This window comes from Notolabrus celidotus, chromosome 6 (assembly GCF_009762535.1).
Source record: "Notolabrus celidotus isolate fNotCel1 chromosome 6, fNotCel1.pri, whole genome shotgun sequence".
In the NCBI taxonomy this organism is placed as follows: domain Eukaryota; kingdom Metazoa; phylum Chordata; class Actinopteri; order Labriformes; family Labridae; genus Notolabrus; species Notolabrus celidotus.
In genome coordinates, this window is record NC_048277.1 from 35283080 (window position 1) to 35303012 (window position 19933).

The 19933-nt window shown below is 39.3% G+C and overlaps 1 protein-coding gene across 1 annotated transcript in view; it reads right to left on the bottom strand.

Moving 5' to 3' along the window:
- Positions 1 to 615: 615 nt before the first annotated feature.
- Positions 616 to 19933, bottom strand: part of LOC117813763 (transcription factor SOX-6-like) — a 43865-nt gene continuing 24547 nt past the window's right edge. The window contains exons 2-4 of the mRNA XM_034684792.1: positions 9553 to 9772; positions 1262 to 1472; positions 616 to 928 (exon numbers count right to left, since the gene is read on the bottom strand). Coding sequence (XP_034540683.1) covers positions 903 to 928; positions 1262 to 1472; positions 9553 to 9771 — 456 coding nt within the window. The 5' untranslated portion in view covers position 9772 and the 3' untranslated portion in view covers positions 616 to 902. The remainder of the gene's footprint in view (positions 929 to 1261; positions 1473 to 9552; positions 9773 to 19933) is intronic.

Below are 19933 nucleotides of genomic sequence, written 5' to 3' on the forward strand. Positions count from 1 at the left end.
AATAAAAAAAAGTTAAAAAAAAAAAAAAAAAAACTTAGTCTGAGGAAAAGGGGCGGGGTTTGAGCCTCCTAGCCAACAGCTATGTGTTCCCGCCTGTCAGTCAAGTCAGTCATGTCCTTATTTGGGCAAAAACTCTGGTACTTCCGGCGCCAGCATCAAGTGGACACTCGATGAACTGCAGTTTTTAGCCGCTTGGTCGTGACTCAAGAAGGTTGAGAATCACTGCTCCGGCTTCTGGTTTTAATGTCTCGATAAGCAAAGGATGAAGAGTGCAAAAGTGCCAAGACTAAAACAAAAACAGGACCTTTATTCAGGTCCAGTTTGAAAACGATAGTCAGTGTTGTCACTTTAAAGCTCCCGTGAGGAACTTGTGGATTTTGGCGCCTCCTGTGGAAAGACTGGGACAATTCATATCTTTACTGATCTCGTTCGGTGAATGTGTGAGTTTGTTCTGCAACAAAAAACCTCATCCTTCTTTTTCTTGTATGTTTAATATGAAACTCAGAATGGACAGAACATAACAAGGCTGTTCTGGCAGTATCCTTGTCTGACGCCTGCCCCATGTCAGGAGTGACAGGCTTTAAAAATAACTATACAGAAATAATCAACGTGCTTTTGACGGTCTTGTTTGCTTTTGTAGGTCAAAGACAGGCATCAGGATTCATTTCATTATCAGCTAAAACTTCCCCACAGAAGCTTTAACTGTGAGTGAATTCATATCTGATCAGTGGCTTCAGTAGTTTGAAGATTTATTGATTCTTCTACTTTTCTGTTAGCACATAACAACCTGATGACAGGCACGCTGTTGACAGTCAGACGAGCCCTGTTCTCGTCGCTCTGCCGTCTTTGTTGTAGGTCCAACATCAGTTCAATAATGGATTTCAGCTGCACTCCAGACATTTTCAAACAGCTGCAGCAGTCATTTTAGCTGCAAACGAGGACAAAGAGCTCTCCAAGCAAACACTGAACAATCATCCTTTTAAAACCGATATGACAACTGCTCTCTTATGTTCCTGTTGCACAATAAGTTACACAACCACGATGTATAAAAATAACGTAGGTATTAATTTCAAAACTGTCTCCTGCTCCTTGAGGAGAATCCAAGCTGGTTTCTTTGAGCAGAAAATAAGCTCATGAAAAGCATCCTCTCAAAGCTCCACTAGATAAACCATTCACAACGACCAAGTCTGCCTCTCATGGATCTTGTAAAGCCAGGTTCTGGAGAGACCAGACACGCTTTAACCCAAGAGCAGTCACTCACCGTCTTGCTCCGTCTTGGTCAGCTCCACTAGTTTCTTCTGTTTCAGTGTGTCCACCACGTCCGCCAGGCTTCCTTTGCGGCGCTCCGGCGTCCCAAAGGTGAGGCCGATCATGGGCTCGCCGCGATCCCTGGAGCACTCCTCTGGCTTGGTTGGAGAGGTAGAGTTAGTCCGGTAGGAGTAGACCGAGCAGCCTTTACTGCTTTCGTTGTCCTGGGAGGAGAGACACAAAATAAGTCAAATTGATTCCAAAAGCATGCAACGTCCAAGGCAAAAAAAATGAAGGCAACCAGGAAGTGCCAAAAACTGCAATTCCCAGATTGGCCACAAGAGGCTGGCTCCATAAGAGAGTCAGTCTCCATTAAGCCCCATATTAAAATCACTTTTAGCCTTGTACAAAGAAATGAAATACATTTTGGGTCTCTATGACTCACTTCCTTTTTTCCTATGAGGGGTACATCTTTATAGGACATGAAATAAAGGTTTAGTGCAAAGATTAATTATGGGAGCAGCTGATTTGAGTGACAGGTGAACACTGTTTCTTGTCTGCTAGGGGTCCGTCCTTGTATCATTCAATCAATCAATCAATCAGACTTTATTTATAAAGCACTTTTCATACAATGACATTGTAACACAAAGTGTTGTACATAAAAAACAGCTTAGAATAGAATTTAAAAATATATATATATAAAAATAAAAAGACCCTCCCATCCTAATCCCAACCCCAACCCCAACCCTGACCCACAATCCTAAGGTTAATAACACAATATATGCAAAAATAATAATAATAAATAAAATAAATATATAAATAAATAAAAAATAAGTTGCTGAACTGAGAAAACGCTCTCATGATATCATCATGAGGAAACACTGGAGGTAAAATAAGATGTTAAAACTCAACACAGGAAACTAAACTCACCAAAATAAAATACATTACTAAGATAATAAAACTCTAAAATATTAAACCGATAAAAGAAAATAAGATGCTATACTTAAAAAATAATTAATTAATTAATTAATTTAATTTAATTTAATTTAATTTAATTAAAGCTGCTGTGAGGAACTTTTGTTTTGTATCAATTCTGGCGCCCCCCTTGTGGACAAAGTGATACCTCTTATCTCTTGTCCTATACATGCAAAAGTAGTGTTTTCAACAAAAGCCTCATCCTGTTGTGTTCAACAGTCAACTTTATCAGGCAATGTTATTATTTTCCATGAAAACAGTCAAATAAAGGCTGTTTCTGAAGCGAGATGTCCATCATCTGGTCTGGCACCTACCCACCCAGGGTGGTTTCAGGCATCAAAAATTACAACAGAGAAGGTGTCAGTGTTGCTGCTGATGGACTTGTTTGCTATTGAAGGTTATAAAGAGGCATCAGTATCATTTTCAGTCTGTTTCTCAGCCAGTTCAAAACTCCTCACAGGGCCTTTAAAGGCTTCTTGTAAGGTGAGGTCAAACCGTTACCTTCCATTAGCATCAAAGCAGTGTGGCTAAAACGCTAGTTACAGTTAGCAGTATGCTAATGCAACAGGCTAAACAACACGGACATTTTCAAATTGGATTCTGTCCAGAAATCCTTCAAGGTTGACAAGACTATTTCTCATAACCACTTGCTAGCCATACATTATCCCTATGGCTTACATGATTCACTGTTTTCCCTTTTCTGTTGCGCCATGTCATTTTTAATTCATGCTAGTGCTTCAAAACATGAATATCAAGGGATCACTTTTCTCAGCCTTGGGATGCAGACCCCAACATAAGTCTCAAGATAATTTCTGATGGTATGCTGGACAGTCTTGGATTAAAAAAAGACATTTTAAGTATTACATTTTTGAAGTTGCAATGAATTAATAAGTAATGGACGTAGTATCCGTGAATTCACCCATCTGTTCCTGAGCGCTGTTTTGAGGCCAATCGTCTAATTAATTTAATTTAATTTAATTTAATTAAAAGTGACAAAAATTTGAATTAGATACTAAATAAATAAATAAAGTAAGGTGAAATAAAACTGTTAAGAATCAAACTCAGTTTTTAAAGTGAGACTAAAAAGGTCGGTCTTGAGTTTGCTTTTAAAAATGTCTGTGCTCTGTTCAGCCCTCAGATCTTCAGGTAGGGTGTTCCACAGGCGTGGGCCGTGATAATAAAAGGCTGCCTCACCGTGAGTCTTTGTTCTAGCCTTTGGTACAATTTAAAGTCCACTCCCTGAAGACCTGAGGGCTCTGACTGGCTCATATGATGAAAGCAAATCTGCTAAATAAGAAGGAGCAAGACCATTAAGAGATTTAAAAACCAATAAAAGAATCTTAAAATCTATTCATCGATGCCTCGTGGAGAGTTTTCCGTGCAAATAGCGGATACAAACCTTGCTTAATAGCTCAATGTACTAAGAGGAAGTCCAAAAAGTTTTAAAAAAAAGGGAGAAAAAGTTGCAAAAGTCACAAAAAATGTCAAAAAACAATATGGTGGTGGCCGTAATGCTGAACTTGAGGCTAACTCAACAAACAAAAGGTGATGTCATGTTGTAAAAGTCTGTTATTTATACAGTTTTTAATGCAAAGCTGAAATTTTAATTCACTTTGAATTTGTTTTTTTGAACAAATACACCCGACAGCTCCCATGGATCAAAAACAGAAAACTCTGTAATCTCAGGAATTAAAAATCAAAGTTATGTGGGATTAGGAGAACTGGAAACATGTGCATTCAGCATGGACACCTGCTGTGACAAGACTTTAGAACAGGGGTGTCCAAAGTACGGCCCGGGGGCCAATCACGGCCCAAGGTCCATTTATTTATGGCCCCAAGCTTCCATCTTAAAATGTGTTATATATAGCATTAATTAATAGCATTAGTAATTAATCACATTCTGAATCATCTGCACATTTGCTGTTTCTTTCAAGCGCACTTACAAAACTAAAGTCAATCCAGAAACGTCTCAAAAATATATATTCATATGGACTACTTGTATAAAAGCCAAAGCTCTGGGAATTCTGGAAGACGGCAGTAAAGAAGAAACACAAGAACTCTTAAAGCTGACAGGTTTTCAAATTAATGTTTGTGTCATGATGTGAAAATGTTCTTGATGAACACTAAAAGTTCAGAAGACACAAAAGAGGACACAAGACAAAATCAAAACGATGAAATTGTGCAGAAAAGGCAAAATTTGGTGCATAAAAATTGTTCAGAATGCAGGAAAATAATTATTGTGTTTTTAAAATGTTGTCTGCTGGTCAGAAAAGTCTTAAAAACAACCTGAAAAAGAAGTGATGAAATCCAGATCGTGATCCTGCCATAGAAAAATAATGAGACAATATTTTTCCCACATTACCCAACCATTTTCCTCCAGAAGAAGATAAAGTTTGCTAATGTTTACATGGCTTGTGGAGAACTGAGGACTACCTAGTTACTGATTTATTGAGAGAATGTTTAAAATATTTTTTATTAAATAGAGATTTCATCCATAACTTTTATGATTCCTAAGTCTCGGTAGGAGTCACTGGCCCTGAGGTATTCTGACAACATCAAATGTGGCCCTCTTTGAAAAAAGTTTGGACACCACTGCTTTAGAACATGCAACACTTATTATTACTTCTGTCTTTTGTCTTATTGTCTCAGTAGAATTAAGAAATCAAAGGCAGGGGAGGAGAGTTTTCCAAAGTTTGAACTTGTACTAACTCCAACAAGCCAGGAGACAACCTTCATACATGTGCAGTTTAACCAGCTTACCTCCTGTGTGACATTTAGAGTCAGTTGTCCACTTAACTGGTCAGGAGTGCAAAGAGGATAACTGATGCAGAGGTCAGAAGTTATAAAGTTTCTTAGCATACAAAGATGTTCCCCTCACTTTAAATGGATGCATTTAATTCACAGTGCTCAGACGTGGTGACTTCAGACTCGTTCAAAGCTCATCAAAGAAATGAAACAGGCCTTTTAATGTCTCACTGTCCGACTGCGGTGCTTCTGTCCCCCTGCTGTTTGCTCTGCAGGGTTATAAGTTAAGCAAAAGGCACAAGGATCTATATTTACAGAGAAGATAAGCCCCTCAAGACGACCACATTGTCCCACACAACAGACACTTCAGCACAGGTGTTCATACACCGGGGCTATTTCTGGATGCTTTCTCCTCCCCTTACAGAGTGGGGGGATCTCCGAGAACTTTAGGAGGCTTATGTTTCAAAGACAAGGGGCTTTGGCTAACAGCGGGATCTTAAGACGCCCTTGAAATGGCTCCAGGAGGCCCTGTTGTGCACTTTGTCTCTAAGCGGAAGATGCCTCCGTAATGAGGATTAGGAGATAGTGTGTCACTTGGATTGTTAAGGTGTGTTGTTTTGGCTCTGTATAATGCCGCTCAGGAGTTATACAAGCAGTGTGATGCAGGCAGGAAGGCCTGATGTCCAGATCATATTATAAACCCAAAGGTCACACATTCATCATTCAGGAGACAATGAGCGTCCGTGACTTTCTCAGAGAGGACGTAAGCTGTCCTTGAGCAAGGCAGGGACACGGATCGGGTCACTCTGGATATAAAAGCATCACGCTTAGAGATCATAACAAAAACAATGACAGCTATTTTGACTCAGGGTTTTAAAAGTGAGAATGAATTTTACAGAAAGTCATTTTCAAAAAGCTTTCCTCAAACAATGATGATGATGGGACCAGGATTAAGACTTTCTGTGGGGAACTTTCAGCTTGTGAGAACTCTGGCGCCCCCTGTGGACAAAGGGATACCTCTTACATTTTATGCTTATTTTGTCCTGCACACGAAAAAACTGTGTTTTCTGACAATAAATATATTCTTTTTTTTTTTAAAGCATCACTCATCACAAATATTTGAGTCGCCTACCCCCCCCCCTTTTTTAATCCCATCTTATTTCCTTTAATCGCTTTACTCTCCTAATTCCTCATTTACCGCCTTTACTGCTTTTATTCCCTTTATTACTTTATTTATTTTACTGGTTTTATCTCTTTTTTATGTCTTTACCAAGCAGTTACCTCCAGTCTTAAAATATGAAGCCCATGCGGAAGTGCTTAAACAAACTGCAGTTCATTGAGCGTCCACTAGAGGCTGGCTGCAGAAACACTGTAAACCACATACACACCCTCTGAATAGTTCATTTATAACTCAGTATTTTTGAAGATATTAAACTTGTGAGTTTTGCCCAAATAAGGGCGTGCCTGACTTGATTTAAAGGCGGGCACCATAGACTGTAAAAAATATGGACGTAGTATCCGTGACGTCACCCATCTGTTTCTGAAGAGCTGTTTTGAGACCAATCGGCAGCGGCAGCCATATTGCTTCTGTCGAGCCAGTGTGACGTAAAGAGGCGGGCTTTGAGCCTCCTAGCCAACAGCTGCAGTGTTCCCACAGGCAGCTGAGCCTCTCATTGGAAGACTGGTAATCTCAATATCTTCGAAATTGCCGAATTAGAAAAGAATTCACCCCCCTCACAGTGAGAGGACATCGAGAAATTAGCTATTCAGACTACACTCATCTTTTGTACCAGGCTGTAAACATGTTTATTAATGCTGCAAAGATCGTCTTTTCCCCATTCATGTGTATGTGACTTCAGGTACTTCCGGAGCCAGCCTCAAGCGGATCCTCGATGAACTGCAGCTTTTAACACTTCCGCATTGACTCATAATTTTAGACTGGAGGTTGCCGCTTGGCGGGCACCCTGTAGCTGTTAGGCTAAAGGCTAAAGGCCCTTTGTCTCACACTAGCTTGACAGAAGTTAGGTTGAGTTCAGCATTTCCAATATGGCACCCGCCAACGATGGGCTTCAAAACAGTGCTTCAGGAAGAGATGGGTGACGTCACGGATACTACGTCTGTATTATTTTGTTTTAATTTCTTTTATGGCTTTTATCTTTAAAAGCTTTATCTATATTGAAAATGATATCTCTCAAACCTCTCTTCCAGTGCTTTATTCCCTTTTTACTGCTTGTATTGTTTCTTTTCTTTTAATTCTCTTGGTCCCTTTGGTCTCAGTTCATATCGTTGGCTTCTTGCTATAACGGGTTAAACTTTTCAGAATCAGAATCAGAATCAGAATCAGCTTTATTCGCCAAGTATGCTTGAACACACAAGGAATTTGACTTCAGTAAACTGTGCTCTCTTTGTACAAGGCATAAGAATAGGAATAAGAATAAGAACTACAATAAAAATAAAAATAAAAATATAATAACAATAACCTTAGCTATAAATACAAAGAAACAACAAATAGGCATGACTAATATGTACAGGCTAAAATAATATGATAAAGTGCAGTGGTGAGTAGCAGAGGTAGTTTTTACATTATAAAATAGTAGTTAAATAGTACAAAAAATAGAAATATGGAATTCTGCTTTGAGAATTGTTGCATTGTATATTTACAGAGAGTATTGATCCAACAGGTATGACACTGTTATGGTTTAGTGTTCATCAGAGTGACAGCCTGGGGGAAGAAACTGTTCTTATGGCGGGTTGTTTTGGCGCACAGTGATCTGTAGCGCCTGCCGGAGGGGAGGAGTTTGAAGATTTTGTGTCCAGGGTGTGAGGGGTCAGCGGTGATGCTACCTGCCCGTTTCCTGGCCCGGGACCGGTACAATGCGTTCATGATGCGTTCTTGATGTTTGAGTTAAACTACTGTTTGGTTCTCATGCATGCCCTGCTGTCCATCAAGTACTTTGTAAACCATTGTTTTTAAAAGGGGCTATATAAATGAAGTTATTATTATTATTGAGAGACTCACTGTTGATTTAAGTCTGTTTCATGACCATAGATGTAGTATCTGTGACGTCACCCATCTGTTCCTGGGTGCTGTTTTGAAGCCAAATCAACGGCGGCAGCCATATTGGAAATGCTGAACTCAACCAGTCAGAGTGTGATGTAAAGGGGTGGGGTTTGAGCCTCCTAGCCAACAGCTATGTGTTCCTGCCTGTCAGTCAAGTGAGTCATGTCCTTATTTGGGCAAGAACTACAAACTCCTCACAGGAGCTTTAATAATACCTTACAGTCTATTTCTACATTAAAGCTCAGTTACTTGTCTTTAAACACCTTTTGTTCTTCATAATGAGATTTAAAGAGTTAAAAAATGATTCCTGCTGCTCTTTTAACTCCTGTATTTCAGAGCCTTTTATTTTGTTTTCTTTCTCTTTGGCGCCCTTTGAATTGGCTCTGTGTACAACATGTGCTACATAAATAAAGCTGCCTCGCCGAAAGCTTCTCCAGACGTGCTCTCTGATGAAGATGACAGGTATACAAGAGCAATTCTTTGCATCGGGGACGTTTTATACGAGACAAATTATGGAGGAATTACTGTTCACAGAACTCAGTGAGAGGAAGCCAACACTTCACTTGTATGTGAAGTGTTGTCCTTATTTTACCTCCTGCTGACTTTCTGGGCCCAACTTTCCAACTTTTCCTCCTGCTCATATTTTCTAATTCAGACAACAAATGAAGAATCGGTGTTTTAAAGGTTCTCTCCAGTGGACACCCACAGGGGGAGAAACACATGCAGGAGTGTGTAGAGAGTGCGACAGCTTAACAAAAAGAAGAAAACAAACAGAAACAGTGAGTCAGCTTCATGTTTGCAGGAACATTCTGGCCTGGAGGACACTTTGCACCCTGACACAGACACTAACCGGAGCAAAAGTTTTCAAGCCGTTTTTAAAACTTGATCATCTTTAAAGTTTCACAGAGAACGCTTCGACGTGATTGGCTCTTCATGTCCAATTTGTGTAATCAGATAATCCTGAATTTCAACCCCGTCGCAGGATTCTGGATCGGAAATGTCAAATGTGTCTGAGCAGCACATTGATACCCGAGGAAACTTTACTCTCAGAACTTTCCCCTTTCCTCTGAGGCTGAAGTCAAACACGCCTCTTTCATTAGGGACCAACAGAACCTGAAGCCAAGTAACTAACACCCACACACACCTACACACACACCTACACACACACCATAGGCTGTGGAGATGAGAAGAACCAAGGGCTGTAAGTCTCTAGAGGAGGACCCTCGTTGGGCTGCCTACAGCACTGCCTGCAGCACACAGACCAGAGGAGACCACTGGTGTGTGTTACTCTGCGTATGAGTGTGTGTGTGCATGCTCTCACATTCAATTGTGCACAATCATCATTATGCATGAGAATTTGCACAGCCCTGTGTACTCCAGCATGTATTTCATGAGTGTTTTATGAGCGCTGTGCCCTGAGTGTGTACACAGTGTACACACACGCATCACGTTTGTTTTATAGGTCTGACTTATAGCAACATATCTCAAGATAAGATATGGTCGCGGCGTAATTCACGTCTCACCATCGCAGCAGGCACCACGCTCTCCCACTCAGCATCCGTCAGCTTCTCTCTGATTGGCTGCAGCTCGTCAGGTTGGGGTTGGTCGTGCAGAGGCGGGGACAGGCTCTCCTTCGGGCCCTCTCGCTTGTCGCTGGCCCAGGCCGCCATGTCCTGACCCATCGCCTCCTCTTCCTCAGATGGTGGGTGGAAGGGAGGCGTAGCTCGCATGGAAGACATCATTCTGGAAAGGACGAGAAGACGTGTGGTCAAACACACAGTATTCAAGTCATGTTCATCGCCAGTCGGTAACTTAAACTTTCAGGATCCATCACCAAAGATATCCCGGTCGTCTCATCTGACACCTACCCCCTCACAGAAGTTTCATGAACAATAAAAAGCACAATATAGAAATTCTGAATCTGTCAAACTTGATCCTGGAAGTTTTGTTTGATTTTGTGGCTTATAAAGAGGCATCACTGTTAGTTTCAGCCTGTTTCATAACCATGTAAATACTCCTCACAGGAGCTTTAAGGCTTTCCTTAAATGTCTTCATCCCTACTCCTTTGCACTTCCACATTTCACCCCTGAAACAGTGTTTGTTGTTAATGTCCTGGGTCCTTTACAGTTGTGCTCATAAGTTTACATACCCTGCCAGAATTTGTGATTTTTTTGGGCCATTTTTCAGAGAATATGAATGATGAGAGAAAAACTTTTGGGGAAAAGATCTTAGCCGACTATAGAGGCTACAGTCCTCGTCGCAGGGGGTCGCTGGTTCAATTCCCGGCCGGTTGACCATTTCCTGCTTGCCCCCACCCCCCCGCTCTCCACTCCCCACATTTCCTGTCTCTCTTCAGCTGTCCTATAAAATAAAGGCAAAAAGGCCAAAAATATAACTTTTAAAAAATATATATATTTACACTGTTAGAGTATGAGCCAGATTGATTCAGTCGTTAGAGCTGGGGGTGTTATTTGTAATTATGTGTTTGTATTTTCAGTCACTTTACAGAAACCATTCATCCGTCCATTCAAAAATAAGTAGTCACGGTGTAAAATGATACTGACATTTAAAAGGAAACACTTCAATTAGTTATTAAAAGATCTTTAAGGAAGATAAATAAACATAGAGGTGGCTTAAAGATGCCAAAATGAGCACAGAAGTTATGAAAATATGCAAATTAAACATAAAAGTTGCTTAAAGATGCTGAAATGAATTTTAAAATAGGCTTAAAGATGCTTTAATGAACGGAGAAGTGATTAAAAAATGATAAATAAATCAGAAAAGTGAGGAAAAGATGCTTAAAATTATTTTTAAAAAGGTTAAATGATCCTAAATGAAAACAGAAAGTATTAAAAGATGCTAAATTGAACATGAAAAGTGATGCTAAAATAAACAGAAATGGGGAAAGGACGCTAAAGTGAATAAAAACAGAGGCTTAAAGATGGTTACATGAACAGAAAGGAGATTAAAAGCAGCTAAATTAAACAGCCAAGTGGCTTAAAGATGCTAAAATATACAGAAAATGGGTTAAGATGCTAATATTAATAGAAAATAGGCTTAGAGATGATGAAATGCACAGGAAAATGACCAAAAGATGCCAAAATAAACAGTCACAGTGTAAGAAAATACTGAAATTTAATAAGTGCCACTTAACAATAAGTGGTTAAAAGATGCTAAAGGATTAAAAAAAGTGACTAAAATGATGCAAAAAAAAGAGAAACGGCTCAAAGATGCAAAAATGAAAAGAAAACTGGGGAAAAGATGCTTAAGTGGATACCAAAAGAAGCTAGAATATGCATAATCAATAGAAATAGAAGCCTTAAGATGCTTAAATCAACAAAGAAGTGATTAAAAGATACTAAATTGAACAAAGAAGTGATTAAAAGATGCAAAAAATAGCAGAAATGGGGAAAAGATCTTAGCCGACTACAGAGGCTAGTAGGCTACAGTCCTCGTCGCAGGGGTCGCTGGTTCAATTCCCGGCCGGTTGACCATTTCCTGCTTCAATAGTGATATTAGTGTCTCAGTGTGTGATTTCACACAAGAGGCAAAGCTCAGAGCATCCCACACTCACACACAGCACTGTTCCACCCTGCCAGCTCTGACCCTACATATTGCTACTGTCTTCCCTGGACTTTGCCTCACTATTACACCTACGTGTGTTGCACATTGCAGACGAGGCGTAAATATCCCTCCTTGAAATGGCAGTGTGTAAGAGCAATGAGTGTGTGTGTGCTTCTTCAGCTGCAGGACGTGTTCATGTAATCCATCTTAAATGCCAAATGCATGTTTAAATTAACATGTACCTCAGGGAAGTCGTTAAGCCCCTTCTTATCTGCAACTGGACCAACAGGTGAGCTTTACAGTCAACTTATTTATGTTTTTATTTAGGGGCGGGGCTTTTTAGCTTTTTTTAGATAGGACAGCTTAAAGGAGGGAGGCTGGGAACTTTGGGAGAGAGTAGAGGATGATCCAAACCAAATCCTGTCCAGAATCAACCCCTTACACTTGTGCAGTCCTCAGTCCTGTGCATGTGGCGCCTGCTCTATCAGCTGCTTCTTCTACCTTTGAATAGTTTCAATCAAATTATATTTAGAAGTGTCCGCCCCCATATTGTGCATGTCTTAGAAGGTATTTCTAAAGTCCTTCTGCAGCTCCAGCTGGTTTCCTGAACAGCGCTCACAATAATAGAACTACAAAATGTAAGTTGCTCTTCTTCAGGGGGGGGAATGTTAAGTGATCTAAAAACTTCGTCCACCGCCGACTGCGCTCCGAAACCACCAAAGAAACCGTTTCAGGTTTCAGAAGCATGAATTTGAATAGCTAATCCAGAACCACAGCCTTATTCAAAATGCAGACACATGAATGCTGAAGATGGGAATACAGCTCACCCACCCACAAGCTCAGAGCGCAGATCATAGTCCTGGTATGTTTCGGGACACACACTGCTTCACACACACACTGCTTCACACACACACTGCTTCACACACACATGCACATTAAGCACATACAGCCTCAGGGAGAATCTATTAATCTATTAAGCAGCATCAAGGCCTCTCATCACCTCTGAGCTGTTAAAAAAGCAGAATCTGTGCTGCTGAGGTTCACTGGAAAAACCTCTTTTTTCTTTCTAATGTAAGCCTCGGGCCGGGAGAGTCATTAGGCTAATACATCATTTACTGTAATTACTTCCTTTTGTTGCACTATCTCTACGAGGACTGCATTCACTTCCTTAACCGTGCTCTCCTGTGGCACAATCTCAGCTCTAAACTCTCATTTTACAGCCCAACACACGTGCACTTTAGAGGATTTTCTACATCCCTGTGTCTTTATATTGCGAGTTAATCTCTGCAACGCACACTCAAAAAATTACACGGTGCACTGACGGAGCAGAAATCATGTCTTAAAGTCTCAGGAAACGTAAATGGAATATTTAAATTCACATAGAATATCAAAATGTAATGTGTAATCAAGCTTCAACATAAAAATAATCATCCATAACTCTGAAAAAACTCTGTTCAAAAACATCTTATTTTACAGGTCAGAGCATTTCTCAGGACTGTGTGGGCGTGGCCTAAGTCTTTGATTGACAGGTCAAGAGAGAGTTCACAGCCTGCATATTTGAGCCGTCTGACTCTGAATCTAAAGACATCAAAACTCCAGAATCTGAAAATGATTCATTTCAAATGGTCTCTGAGTAGTCTCCGGGGCAACAGGACCATGGGACGCCAGGAGCAGAGGAGGCTGAAGTGTAGTATGTGCACGCAGAGGAGCTCGGCTCAGGGTGTCAGACGGAACTGTTTGGGGAAAGTTAGTGAACCAGTCCTGGGGAAAGTTAGTGAACCGGTCTTTGGGAAAGTTAGGGAACCGGTCCTGGGGAAAGTTAGTGAACCTGTCCTGGGGAAAGTTAGTGAACCTGTCCTGAGGAAAGTTAGTGAACCGGTCCTGGGGAAAGTTAGTGAACCGGTCCTGGGGAAAGTTAGGGAACCGGTCCTGAGGAAAGTTAGTGAACCGGTCCTGGGGAAAGTTAGTGAACCGGTCCTGGGGAAAGTTAGGGAACCGGTCCTGAGGAAAGTTTGGGAACCGGTCCTGAGGAAAGTTAGTGAACCGGTCCTGGGGAAAGTTAGTGAACCGGTCCTGGGGAAAGTTAGTGAACCGGTCCTGGGGAAAGTTCGAGAAACCGGTCCTGGGGAAAGTTCGAGAAACCAGTCCTGGGGAAAGTTAGTGAACCGGTCCTGGACAAAGTTAGTAAACAGGTCCTGGGGAAAGTTAGTGAACCGGTCCAGAGGAAAGTTAGTGAACCGGTCCTGGACAAAGTTAGTGAACCGGTCCTGGGGAAAGTTAGTGAACCGGTCCATAGGAAAGTTAGTGAACCGGTCCAGAGGAAAGTTAGTGAACCGGTCCAGAGGAAAGTTAGTGAACCAGTCCAGAGGAAAGTTAGTGAACCAGTCCAGAGGAAAGTTAGTGAACCGGTCCTGGGGAAAGTTCAAGAAACCGGTCCTGGGGAAAATTAGTGGACTGGTCCTGGGGAAAGTTACTGAACCGGTCCTGGGGAAAGCTAGAGAACCGGTCCAGAGGAAAGTTAGTGAACCAGTCCTGGGGAAAGTTAGTGAACCGGTCCTAGGGAAAGTTAGAGAACCGGTCCTGGGGAAAGTTCAAGAAACCGGTCCTGGGGAAAGTTAGTGAACCGGTCCTGGGGAAAGTTAATGAACCGGTCCTGGGGAGAGTTAGTGAACTGGTCCTGAGGAAAGTTAGTGAACCGGTCCTGGGGAAAGTTAATGAACTGGTCCTGGGGAAAGTTAATGAACTGGTCCTGGGGAGAGTTAATGAACTGGTCCTGGGGAAAGTTAATGAACTGGTCCTGGGGAGAGTTAGTGGACGGGTCCTGGGGAAAGTTAGTGAACCAGTCCTGAGGATGGTTAATGAACCGGTCCTGGTGAAATGAGCGGATCATATCAACTCAGCTCAAACTTTATTGTCATTCATCTGGATAGCTTGAATACAGCTGATTGAAATGTCGTTTCTCACATGGCAGGTGCAAAGCAACAAGATGAGGACACACTAGAAAGGGCTGACTATATGAAGCAGGAGGAGTTCTGTTGAACATGTGTGAACTTGACTCAGTGTTTCATTTCTGATTGGTTGGATATTTATTACGTAATAAATATCAGGTTAAACCAGCCCCCTTAAAACCCAGTGTGAAAACGTGTTAAAAAATGTAATTGAACAAATTTTAAAAAGTTGAGTTCTAATATTTTTTCACAGGTTTTAGTATTTACATATGGTCTGGAATATCACAGGTAGAATGTTTTAGCTTGATTTGGGTTCCCAGAGGCCTTTAAATTGTTTTTGCGCTGATACCTGAAAACAGCGGCGTGCACACACACGACTCCTGTGAGGTAAAACAGATTGCTGCTTCGGTGTTGGCGCTCGGTAAATCACTGCAGGCTGTCCATCTTTGAAATACGCAGCCTCGCGGGTGCCCTTAAACATAAATCTGACCCTCAGTCAAACGTCTGCAGAGGAAGAGGCGAGGCTGCAGAGTTCACATGTGAGGAGGCAGAAAAAGGTCAAAATGCATGATTTACAGAGAGAGTGGATTGAGAGGAAGATAACCGGGTCTAAGTTTGTGATAAGAGGGGTGATGAAGATGACAAGATGGAGAGGAAGTCTATGAAAGCATGGCAGGAGAAAGCTCTTTTTTTCCCCCTGCGTGTGGAGTATATCTGCGTCGTGAAAGAGCTCATCTCCATGTGGGTTTGAATGCTGTAAAGTGACTCTGAGGGTCATAATGTTCTGTGCATGCCGTCTTTTACTATCTGTGTCAGAATGCAGCTCCCAGGCGCTCTGTTATGCAGGTTAAATCAGAAGAGGGCTGGCTAGTGTCATGGCATGAAAGCTGACACGCACTCCACTCTGACCTGAAGATATTAATATAAAGCATTGTAACTAAATCGCTTTAGAGAAGCCTCTGCAGCACTCCGCTCTTTTATCACATTCATGCTGAGTTCTTCTGTGTCTCCTCATTAAAGGATCACTCAGTGACTCTGCGTACACGTATGAATCAAATATACTCTGCTCTAATCTCGACAGCAGTGTGTCATAAAGTAAATCAATCCACAGGTTATCATCACATGACCCCGGAGTGCTTCCTCCAGTGTTTAAACATCATGAGACTTCCTGTCTATTTTTCTTTTGTTAGAGGTTTCACTGTTAAACAAGTTCGTTAGCACTTCTCCTTTTAACGTCTTCAGGCAACTTCAGCATTCATTTGAACATCAGGAAACTTCTTTAATATTCTAGAATCTGTTTTACAGAATTACCCTTGATTTCAGCATATTATCCTCACGTTTCTGTTCATTTTAGCATCTTTTCATTAATTCTCTGTTCATTTTATCAGCTTTTAGCCTCTTTTAGCATCTTTTAATCACTTCTCTATCTAAGCATCTTTATGCTTCTATTTTTATTCATTTGAGCATCTTTTAGTCTCTTTTTGTATTCACTTAAGCATCTTTTCCCCAGTTTTCTTTTCATTTTGGCATCTTTGCATCATTTTAGTCATTTTTTTAATCATTTAGCATCTTTTAAAAACTTCTTGAAGTGTTGCCTTTAAATATCTGGGGGTTTTTTTACACTGTGACTTTTTATTTTAGCATCTTTTGGTCATTTTCCTGTGCATTGTAGCATCTATTAATAACTTCTGTGGCAACTTTAAACCATCTTTCTGTTCATTTTATCATCTTTTATCCCCTTTTTTATTTCATTTTTGCATCTTTTAATCACTTCTCTATCATTAAAGCATCTTTAGGCTTCTATTCCTAGTCATTTGAGCATCTTTTAGCCTCTTACATATTCACTTAAGCATCTTTTCCCAATTTTTCTTTTCATTTTGGCATTTTTTGGCCTTTTTTGCATCATTTTAGTTATTTTTTTTAATCGTTTAGCACCTTTTGAAAACTTCTTGAAGTGTTGCCTTTAAATTTCAGTACTGTTTTTACACTGTGACTGTTTATTTTGGGATATTTTGGTCATTTTCCTGTGCATTTGATCAACTTTTATCCACTCTGATTTAATTTTAGCATCTTTTCCTGGTTTTCTGTTTAATTTAGCATTTATTAATAGCTGCTGTGTTCATTTTGGCAACTTTAAGCCATCTTTCTGTTCCTTTTATCATCTTTAAACCTCATTTTTATTTCATTTTAAGATATTTTCCCCTTTTCCATTACTTTTTGCATCTTTTCCTCACTTCTCTGTTATTTAAGCATCTTTAGACTTCTATTTTTATTAATTTGAGCATCTTTTAGCCTCTTTTTGTATTCACTAAAGCATCTTTTCCCCAGTTTTCTTTTCATTTTGGCATCTTTGCATCATTTTAGTCATTTTTTTAATCATTTAGCATCTTTTAAAAACTTCTTGAAGTGTTGCCTTTAAATATCTGGGGGTTTTTTTACACTGTGACTTTTTATTTTAGCATCTTTTGGTCATTTTCCTGTGCATTGTAGCATCTATTAATAACTTCTGTGGCAACTTTAAACCATCTTTCTGTTCATTTTATCATCTTTTATCCCCTTTTTTATTTCATTTTTGCATCTTTTAATCACTTCTCTATCATTAAAGCATCTTTAGGCTTCTATTCCTAGTCATTTGAGCATCTTTTAGCCTCTTACATATTCACTTAAGCATCTTTCCCCAATTTTTCTTGTCATTTTGGCATCTTTTGGCCTTTTTTGCATCATTTTAGTTATTTTTTTTAATCGTTTAGCATCTTTTAAAAACTTCTTGAAGTGTTGTCTTTAAATTTCAGTACTGTTTTTACCCTGTGACTGTCTATTTTGGTATCTTTTGGTCATTTTCCTGTGCATTTTATCAACTTTTATCCACTCTTATTTAATTTTAGCATCTTTTCCCGGTTTTCTGTTTAATTTAGCATTTATTAATAGCTGCTGTGTTCATTTTGGCAACGTTAAGCCATCTTTCTGTTCCTTTTATTGTCTTTTTTTATTTCATTTTAAGATCTTTTCCCCATTTCTATTATTTTATGCATCTTTTCCTCACTTATCTGTCCAATTTAACATCTTTTAATCACTTCTTTGTTATTTTAAGCATCTTAAGGCTTGTATTTCTATTGATTAAGCATATTTTAGCTTCTTTTAGTAACCACTTAAGCATCTTTTCCCCAGTTTTCTTTTCATTTTGGCATCTTTGTGCCATTATTTTTTATTTTTGCATCATTTTAGTCACTTTTTTAATCATTTAGCATCTTTTAAAAACTTCTTGAAGTGTTGCCTTTAAATTTCAGTACTGTTTTTACACTGTGACTGTTTATTTTGGCATCTTTTCGTCATTTTCCTGTGCAACTTTTATCCACTCTTATTTAATTTTAGCATCTTTTCCTGGTTTTCTGTTTAATTTAGCATTTATTAATAGCTGCTGTGTTCATTTTGGCAATGTTAAGCCATCTTTCTGTTCCTTTTATTGACTGTTTTTATTTCATCTTAAGATATTTTCCCCATTTCTGCTACTTTTTGCATCTTTTAATCACTTCTCTTTCATTTAAGCATCTTTAGGCTTCTATTATTATTCTTATTCACTTAACTATCTTTTCCCAAGTTTTCTTTTCATTTTGGCATCTTTAGACAATTTTTTTAAAAGTATTTGAATCATTTTCTTATTGTTTAGCATCTTTTAAAAACTTATTGAAGTGTTGCCTTTATATTTCAGTATTTTCTTACACTGTGACTGTTTATTTTGGCATCTTTTGGTCATTTTCCTGTGCATTTTATCAACTCTAAGCCTATTTTCTATTAATATTAGCATCTTAACCCATTTTCTGTCTATTTTAGCATCTTTAAGCCACTTTGCTGTTTAATTTAGCTGCTTTTAATCTCCTTTCTGTTCATGTAACCATCTTTAAGCCTCTGTTTTTATTCACTTTAGCGTCCTTTCCCCATTTCTGTTTATTTTAGCATCACTTTTCATGTTCAATTTAGCATCTTTTAATACTTTCTGCTTTCATTTAGGATCATTTAGCCTTTTTAAAAATAATTTTAAGCATCTTTTCCTCACTTTTCTGATTAATTTATCATTTTTTAATCACTTCTCCGTTCATTAAAGCATCTTTAAGCCTATTTTAAAATTCATTTCAGCATCTTTAAGCAACTTTTATGTTTAATTTGCATCTTTTCATAACTTCTGTGCTCATTTTGGCATCTTTAAGCCACCTCTATGTTTATTTATCTTTCTTAAATATCTTTTAATTACTAATTGAAGTGTTTCCTTTTAAATGTCAGTATCATTTTACACCATGACTACTTATTTTTGCATCTTTTAGCCTCTTTTTTTTTTAGCATAATTAAGCCTTATTATTATTTTTAAGCAAAAAAAATCATATTAGCTAATTTTAGCCACTTGTTTGTGTTTTTGTCTTCTCTAAGCCTCTTCTATTTTCTTTCTTGCACCTTTTATCAACATTGTTGTGCTTTTTCTTAATCCAGAAAAGCTTATTTATCTAGCACATGTTTTGCACGGCAGCATTGGAGCATGCGATAATAAAACCCTCAGACAACAGCTAATAACTAATCAACTCAGTCTGCAGCCTACAGTACAGTGGAGCAATGAAGGAGTGATGTGAAGGCAGAGAGTCTATATTTAGCTGACAATATTGCTGGTGTTGTGTTTATGTGGGGGGCTTAAGACGTAGTTTCTTGGAACCGGGGTCTCATATGGCCCGGAATGCCCAGCCTCATAACTCGCTGCCACTGATACGGTTTCATCATGCAACGGTATGAGGGGTTTGTCGGAGAGGATGCCACTGGACCTTTTGTAATTGGTTGGAACTGGATTGGGATGACCGTCAGGGATTTGCTTTCATTTATAGACCGTCTATGAGAAGTGGACGGAGGGATCAGAGCTCATTCACAGGTTTGTGCTTCACCACTTCTAAGCCTCAAGTTAGGCGACCAATTTTTTTGTGCATTCTATCGTCTTTTAGCCTTTTTTAATATTCATTTTAGCAGCTTTTTTACAGTTCGGTTTAATTTAGCATCTTTCAATCACTTCTCCATTTACTTCAGCATCTTTCAGCAGCTTTTCAGCTCATTTTAACATATTTTCCTTACTTTTTGGTGTAATAAAGCATTTTCTAATCACTTCCCTGTTTATTTAAGCATCCTTTAGCCTCTTTTTTTATTGACTTTTGCATGTTTTCCTCATTTTTCTGTTCATTTTAACCCCTTTATTTGTTTAATCTTGCATCTTTAGGCCATCTTTCTTTTCATTTGTGCATTTTTTAGTCACTTTTCTAATTGTTGAGCATCTTTTAACAGCTTAATGAAGTGCTGCCTCTAAATTGCAGTATCTTTTAACATTGCGACTGTTTATTTTGGCATCTTTTGCAATGTTTCT